An 8695-nucleotide genomic window follows, 5' to 3' on the forward strand; every position below is an offset into this window, starting at 1 on the left:
TCATAAACCCAGTGATAGAAGGGACACAATGTCACCAACATTCTTCCCACAATACATAATTTAAATAACAAAACATTAATCTTTCTATTGTGCTAAATCCGTTTCGGTTTGAACAGGCTGTGTAGTGTAGAGTATAATGTGATGCTCGAAAGCTCAGAATACTGTCGCCTAATCTTTCGGTGACATTAAAAGGTTAATTCGTCAAGAAGCTGGCAACTGGGACGTTGCTGCATTTACAGGCTAACCTCCCACATGTCCGGCTGCTGGAGATAGCCTACATAGACAACACAATGTCTCTGAACATATGGAATAGGATGTTTGTAGCCTAGTAAACAGCGACGAATATACACTGACCTTTGAGGACAAATACATCATTTTACAAACAAGACAAGATGTGGGATGTTTTTCTAAGGGCCCGGTGCATAAAGACAAAAAAGACGCTGCGGTGGCAGTAGGCTATTGGCTATATTGTGATGCCCTGCTCATCTCATTTTCCTGCCACATCCACCTGTCCTGTCGCTACAATTCTACATTCAATTTCCGTCCCCGGCCCAACCGACCCTTTGAAAAGACGGACTCACCCAGTACACCGGATGACGTTTGCTGCGAGGAGGCAGCACTTTGATCTGTCTTTTCCCCTTCGCCTTGCGATCGGTGTCTGTGTCGCGAGCTCTCGGTGCCACCACTGCTGTCGGAGGAGCTGCTACCCGCTGCTGCAGGGACTGCTGCTCCTGCCGCCCCCGTCTCGGGCATGGTCTTTCAGTGGGGAGTAACGGACGATATTCTCCGGGAAAGGGGAGAGCGAAATCGCATCTCAGGCAGGCAAATCATAGGACGCTGCTGGTCGGTGTGTCAGAGAGAGAGAGGGGCTAAATGAACGTGAAAGTGAAGTGAAGGTTGTTGTGGTGGTGGCTTATCCTAGTTTGCAGCAGGATGCGAGCCGATTGATAGCGCTCGGTTGATTCTTACTATGGAGGAGGGACAAAGAGAGAAGGGGGGACGACACACGTAGGGCTACAGCCAGCCTCACACACAGACACGCGCACGCACGAAAACACACATACACGTACAGACATACTGGAAATAAAATATCATGGTTCTCCTCCTCGCTCTCAAAGAGAGAATTGCTTTAAATGCACCCTTCAATTTCCCCTGACCTCTGCAAGCCGCTAAAGAACAAATGGTGTATTTTTATACGCGCCACCACCAGCTATGATATCACTGAAAATATAAAACGTTTATATTTCATTTTCAATTCCATGCCATAGGAAAAAGTATGCCACCACTAGTCATGTCAGTCACCCATGATACCACCCCATAACATACCCAATTATAAGACACAACATACATTTATGTTCCTATAAAGCAGGGTTTATGTACTTACTTTTTAAAATCAGATATCAGATCACTCTCTAGACAGTTTAGCAGCAAAATAGCCTATGTTGTGGTAGGTGCTTGAGCAGTCCAGCAGACACACAGGCAGGCAGGTGCTTGAGCAGTCCATCAGACAGACAGGCAGGCAGGTGCTTGAGCAGTCCAGCAGACAGACAGGCAGGCAGGTGCTTGAGCAGGCCAGCAGACAGACAGGCAGGCAGGTGCTTGAGTAGTCCAGCAGACAGACAGGCAGGCAGGTGCTTGAGCAGTCCAACAGACAGACAGGCAGGCAGGTGCTTGAGTAGTCCAGCAGACAGACAGGCAGGCAGGTGCTTGAGTAGTCCAGCAGACAGACAGGCAGGCAGGTGCTTGAGTAGTCCAGCAGACAGACAGACAGGCGGGCAGGTGCTTGAGCAGTCCAGCAGACAGACAGGCAGGCAGGTGCTTGAGCAGTCCAGCAGACAGACAGGCGGGCAGGTGCTTGAGCAGTCCAGCAGACAGACAGGAAAGGCAGCCAGGTGCTTGAGTAGTCCAGCAGACAGACAGGCAGGCAGGTGCTTGAGTAGTCCAGCAGACAGACAGGCAGGCAGGTGCTTGAGTAGTCCAGCAGACAGACAGACAGGTGGGCAGGTGCTTGAGCAGTCCAGCAGACAGACAGGCAGGCAGGTGCTTGAGTAGTCCAGCAGACAGACAGGCAGGCAGGTGCTTGAGTAGTCCAGCAGACAGACAGGCAGGCAGGTGCTTGAGCAGTCCAGCAGACAGACAGGCAGGCAGGTGCTTGAGCAGTCCAGCAGACAGACAGGCAGGCAGGTGCTTGAGTAGTCCAGCAGACAGACAGGCAGGCAGGTGCTTGAGTTGTCCAGCAGACAGACAGACAGGCGGGCAGGTGCTTGAGCAGTCCAGCAGACAGACAGGCAGGCAGGTGCTTGAGCAGTCCAGCAGACAGACAGGCAGGCAGGTGCTTGAGCAGTCCAGCAGACAGACAGGCAGGCAGGTGCTTGAGCAGTCCAGCAGACAGACAGGCAGGCAGGTCCCTCAGCAGTCCAGCAGACAGACAGGCAGGCAGGTGCTTGAGTAGTCCAGCAGACAGACAGACAGGCGGGCAGGTGCTTGAGCAGTCCAGCAGACAGACAGGCAGGCAGGTGCTTGAGCAGTCCAGCAGACAGACAGGCAGGCAGGTGCTTGAGCAGTCCAGCAGACAGACAGGCAGGCAGGTGCTTGAGCAGTCCAGCAGACAGACAGGCAGGCAGGTCCCTCAGCAGTCCAGCAGACAGACAGGCAGGCAGGTGCTTGAGTAGTCCAGCAGACAGACAGACAGGCGGGCAGGTGCTTGAGCAGTCCAGCAGACAGACAGGCAGGCAGGTGCTTGAGCAGTCCAGCAGACAGACAGGCAGGCAGGTGCTTGAGCAGTCCAGCAGACAGACAGGCAGGCAGGTGCTTGAGCAGTCCAGCAGACAGACAGGCAGGCAGGTCCCTCAGCAGTCCAGCAGACAGACAGGCAGGCAGGTAGGTAAAGCTCCTCTCCTAGGATGTGTAATACATAACAAAGAACCCAGCCTGTCTGTGAAGTATTAAGTACATCATTATTTATTTATCAATGCAAGAAATGTCTTCACTAAGGCACTACAAAGGGTAGTGTGTACACCCCAGTACATCACTGGGGCCAAGCTTCCTGCCATCCAGGACCTCTATACCATGCGGTGTCAGAGGAAGGCCCTAAAAATTGTCAAAGACTCCAGCCACCCTAGTCATAGACTGTTCACTCTGCTAACGCACGGCAAGCGGTACCGGAGGGCCAAGTCTAGGTCCGAGAGGCTTCTAAACAGCTTCTACCCCCAAGCCATGTGACTCCTGAACATTGATTGACTCTGTACCGGTACCCCCTGTATATAGCCTCCACATTGACTCTGTACCGGTACCCCCTGTATATAGCCTCGCTATTGTTGTTTTACTGCTGCTCTTTAATTATTCGTTTCTTTTTTTCCTTCTTTTTTTTGAGGTATTTTTCTTAAAACTGTATTGTTGGTCAAAGGGTTTGTAAAGTAAGCATTTCTAGGTCTGCACCTGTTGTATTCGGTGCATGTGACAAATACAATTAGATTTGGTTTGATTTGAAATCTAAAAGTAAAACGAATGGAAATAAGAAATATATCAATATTCGATCGAGCAATGTCGGAGTGGCATTGACACCAAAAGCCAGAGGGAGGGATGAAGACAAAGTCTTGGTGCTGATGGTTCAAGGACGGTGCCAGCTGTCCTCGATGGAGCCCATTGAATAATTCAGATCAAAAGACTTAAAGAGTGTCCCTCAGGCACTAGGCTCTGACTACATAGGTACCCTGCCTATAAACAGGATGCGTCTCAATAGTCTAAAGTGGATTCCTCTCTCTGTCTCCTTCATCTGCACGGATCTAAAGAGAAACAGGAGCTGACAGCAATAATGACAGGATACACCCAGAGGATATGCTGTCACTTGTCCAGTCCTGTTAAATTAGTGCTAATCTCTCGTAAACATAACTGAGCATCTGACCAAATTACGCAAGATTTTAGTTCTGGGTGAACCAAGATTAGATCAGTCCTGACGAAGGTAGAAGAGACAAGAGAGGAGGGATTATTACTGTACAGCAGACCACGTATTCACCCTGCACACCTTAATTGACAAACAAACAAACCAAAACAAAGTCAAAGTCTTCTCATGCTTTGATCATTTCAAAAAAGCTTTCGACTCAATTTGGCACGAGCGCCTGCTATACAAATTGATGGAAAGTGGTGTTGGGGGAAAAACATACAATATTATAAAACCCATGTACACAAACAACAAGTGTGTGGTTAAAATTGGCAAAAAAAACATACACATTTCTTTCCACAGGCCCGGGGGGTGAGACGGGGAGGCAGTTTAAGCCCCACCCTCTTCAACACATATATCAACGAATTAGTGAAGACACTAGAATAGTCTGCAGCACTCAGTCTCACCCTACTAGAATCTGAAGTCAAATGTCTACTGTTTGCTGACGATCTAGTGCTTCTATCCCTAACCAAAGAGGGCCTACAGCAGCACCTAGATCCTCTGCACAGATTCTGACAGACCTGGGCCCTGACAGTAAATCTCAGTAAGACAAAAATAATGGTGTTCCAGAAAAGGTCCAGTTCCCAGGACCACGAATACAAAATTCCATCTAGACACCATTGCCCTAGAGCACACAAAAACATATACAGCATATACCTCAGCCTAAACATCAGCGCCACAGGTAAGTTCCACAAAGCGTTGAACTATCTGAGAGACATGGCAAGAAGGGCCTTCTATGCCATCAAAAGGTTTATAAAAACAATCGACATACCAATTAGGATCTGGAAAAAATAGTTGAATCAGTTATTGAACCCATTGCCCTTTATGGTTGTGAGGTCTGGGGTCCGCTCACCCAGTTATTGAACCCTTTTGCCCTTTATGGTTGTGAGGTCTGGGGTCCGCTCACCCAGTTATTGAACCCTTTTGCCCTTTATGGTTGTGAGGTCTGGGGTCCGCTCACCCAGTTATTGAACCCTTTTGCCCTTTATGGTTGTGAGGTCTGGGGTCCGCTCACCCAGTTATTGAACCCTTTTGCCCTTTATGGTTGTGAGGTCTGGGGTCCGCTCACCCAGTTATTGAACCCTTTTGTCCTTTATGGTTGTGAGGTCTGGGGTCCGCTCACCCAGTTATTGAACCCTTTTGCCCTTTATGGTTGTGAGGTCTGGGGTCCGCTCACCCAGTTATTGAACCCTTTTGCCCTTTATGGTTGTGAGGTCTGGGGTCCGCTCACCCAGTTATTGAACCCTTTTGCCCTTTATGGTTGTGAGGTCTGGGGTCCGCTCACCCAGTTATTGAACCCTTTTGCCCTTTATGGTTGTGAGGTCTGGGGTCTGCTCACCCAGTTATAGAACCCTTTTGCCCTTTATGGTTGTGAGGTCTGGGGTCTGCTCACCCAGTTATAGAACCCTTTTGCCCTTTATGGTTGTGAGGTCTGGGGTCCGCTCACCCAGTTATAGAACCCTTTTGCCCTTTATGGTTGTGAGGTCTGGGGTCCGCTCACCCAGTTATTGAACCCTTTTGTCCTTTATGGTTGTGAGGTCTGGGGTCCGCTCACCCAGTTATAGAACCCTTTTGCCCTTTATGGTTGTGAGGTCTGGGGTCCGCTCACCCAGTTATTGAACCCTTTTGCCCTTTATGGTTGTGAGGTCTGGGGTCCGCTCACCCAGTTATTGAACCCTTTTGCCCTTTATGGTTGTGAGGTCTGGGGTCCGCTCACCCAGTTATAGAACCCTTTTGCCCTTTATGGTTGTGAGGTCTGGGGTCCGCTCACCCAGTTATTGAACCCTTTTGCCCTTTATGGTTGTGAGGTCTGGGGTCCGCTCACCCAGTTATTGAACCCTTTTGCCCTTTATGGTTGTGAGGTCTGGGGTCCGCTCACCCAGTTATAGAACCCTTTTGCCCTTTATGGTTGTGAGGTCTGAGGGTCCACTCACCCAGTTATAGAACCCTTTTGCCCTTTATGGTTGTGAGGTCTGGGGTCTGCTCACCCAGTTATTGAACCCTTTTGCCCTTTATGGTTGTGAGGTCTGGGGTCCCTCACCCAGTTATTGAACCCTTTTGCCCTTTATGGTTGTGAGGTCTGGGGTCCGCTCACCCAGTTATTGAACCCTTTTGCCCTTTATGGTTGTGAGGTCTGGGGTCCGCTCACCCAGTTATAGAACCCTTTTGCCCTTTATGGTTGTGAGGTCTGGGGTCTGCTCACCCAGTTATAGAACCCTTTTGCCCTTTATGGTTGTGAGGTCTGGGGTCCGCTCACCCAGTTATTGAACCCTTTTGCCCTTTATGGTTGTGAGGTCTGGGGTCTGCTCACCCAGTTATAGAACCCTTTTGCCCTTTATGGTTGTGAGGTCTGGGGTCCGCTCACCCAGTTATAGAACCCTTTTGCCCTTTATGGTTGTGAGGTCTGGGGTCCGCTCACCCAGTTATTGAACCCTTTTGCCCTTTATGGTTGTGAGGTCTGGGGTCTGCTCACCCAGTTATAGAACCCTTTTGCCCTTTATGGTTGTGAGGTCTGGGGTCCGCTCACCCAGTTATAGAACCCTTTTGCCCTTTATGGTTGTGAGGTCTGGGGTCCGCTCACCCAGTTATTGAACCCTTTTGCCCTTTATGGTTGTGAGGTCTGGGGTCCGCTCACCCAGTTATTGAACCCTTTTGCCCTTTATGGTTGTGAGGTCTGGGGTCCCTCCCCAACCAAGAATTCACAAAATGGGAAAAACACAATGTAAAACGCCAAATAATGATTGCAGAGCAGAAATAGGCCGAGACCCACTAATTATCACAATTCAGAAAAGAGACGTTAAATTCTACAACCTCCCAAAAGGAAGCAATTCCTAAACTTTCCATTAGAAAGCCATCACCTACAGACAGATGAACCTGGAAAAGAGTCCCCTAAGCAAGCTGGTCCTGGGGCTCTGTTCACAAACACAAACAGACCCCATAGAGCCCCAGGACAGCAACACATTTAGACTCAACCAAATCATGAGAAAACAAAAAGATAATTACTTGTCACATTGGAAAGAATTTACCAAAAAACAGGGCAAACTAGAATGCTATTTGGCCCTAAACAGAGAGTACACCGTGTCAGAATACCTGACCACTGTGACTGACCCAACATTAAGGAAATATTTGACTATGTACAGACTCAGTGAGCATAGCCTTGTTATTGAGATAGGCCGCCGTAGGCAGACATGGCTCTCAAGAGAAGACAGGCTATGTGCACACTGCCCACATAATGAGGTGGAAACTGAGCTGCACATCCTAACCTCCTGTCAAATCTATGACCATATTAGAGACACATATTTCCCTCAGATTACACAGACCCACCAAGAATTCGAAAAAACAAATCCAGTTTTGATAAACTCCCGTATCTATTGGGTGAAATACCACAGTGTGCCATCACAGCAGCAAGATTTGTGACCTGTTGCCACGAGAAAAGGGCAACCGGTGAAGAACGAACACCATTGTAAATACAACCTATATTTATGTTTATTTAATTTCCCTTTTGTACTTTAACTATTTGCACATCATTACAACACTGTATATATACATCATGTGACATTTGAAATGTCTTTATTCTTTTGGAACTTTTGGAAGTGTAATATTTACAGTTAATTTGTTATTGTTTTTATCTATTTCACTTGCTTTGGCAATGTAAACATATGTTTCCCATGCCAATAAAGCCTTTAAATTGAAATTGAAATTATTGAGACTATTGAGACACACACACACAGAGCTCAGCTCAGCCCTCCAACCCCTCACAGCCCAGCTCAGCACAGCTCAGCCCAGCCCTCCAACCCCTCCCAGCCCAGCCCTCCAACCCCTCCCAGCCCAGCCCTCCAACCCCTCACAGCCCAGCTCTCCAACCCCTCACAGCCCAGCCCTCCAACCCCTCACAGCCCAGCCCTCCAACCCCTAGCCCAGCCCTCCAACCCCTCCCAGCCCAGCCCTCCAACCCCTCACAGCCCAGCCCTCCAACCCCTCCCAGCACTCTCCTCGGTGAAGCTCAGAGGTAGCTAGAATCACCAGCATACATTTTGCTTACTCACCATCCTCTCTCTCATCTGACAGCGACAAACATCTGCAGTGGGGCTCCCCAGTGAACATATACACTGAGTGTACAAAACATTAGGAACACCTTCTGAATATTGTGTATGTGTGCCATTCAGAGGGTGAATGGGTAAAACAAAATACTGAAGTGTCTTTGAACGGAGTCTGGTTGTAGCTGCCAGGCGCACCGGTTTGTGTCAAGAACTGGTCCACCACCCAAAGGACATCCAGCCAAGGTGACACAACTGTGGGAAGCATTGCATTCAACATGGGCCAGTATCCCTGTGGAACGCTTTCGACACATTGTATGGGAACATGCCCAAACAAATTGAGGCTGGACAAAGAAGAGCAAAGGGGGTACAACTCAATATTAGGAAGGTGTTCCTAATGTTTTGTACACTCAGTGTATATGTTCACTGGGGAGCCCCACTGCAGATCTTTGCAGCTGTCAGATGACAGAGAGGATGGCGAGTATTCAAACTAGGCGTCAAAACAAATTTCATTTATGGGGCTTTGTCTATTTATTGACCCCCACGGGGGCTAGGGCAGGAGAGCCGTGAGCTCCGTTGTGAAGCTTTGACAGGTAATCCTCGAATCATCCAAAAGAGACTGGATTATTACTTTTTAACTAAATCAAAAAAGGCTTGTATAATAATAACAATATAATATTGTATCTTCTCAATCAAATAATTGGATCCCTTACAACCC

At 48.5% G+C, this 8695-nt stretch overlaps 1 protein-coding gene across 4 annotated transcripts in view; it reads right to left on the reverse strand.

The window, feature by feature from the left end:
- Positions 1-973, reverse strand: part of ano8b (anoctamin 8b) — a 102118-nt gene extending 101145 nt beyond the window's left edge. For all 4 annotated transcript variants that reach the window (XM_065009261.1, XM_065009260.1, XM_065009259.1 and 1 more), the window contains exon 1: positions 582-973. In XM_065009261.1, coding sequence (XP_064865333.1) covers positions 582-753 — 172 coding nt within the window. In that variant the 5' untranslated portion in view covers positions 754-973. The remainder of the gene's footprint in view (positions 1-581) is intronic.
- Positions 974-8695: the final 7722 nt, after the last annotated feature.

This window comes from Oncorhynchus nerka, linkage group LG24, assembly GCF_034236695.1.
Source record: "Oncorhynchus nerka isolate Pitt River linkage group LG24, Oner_Uvic_2.0, whole genome shotgun sequence".
Lineage (NCBI taxonomy): Eukaryota > Metazoa > Chordata > Actinopteri > Salmoniformes > Salmonidae > Oncorhynchus > Oncorhynchus nerka.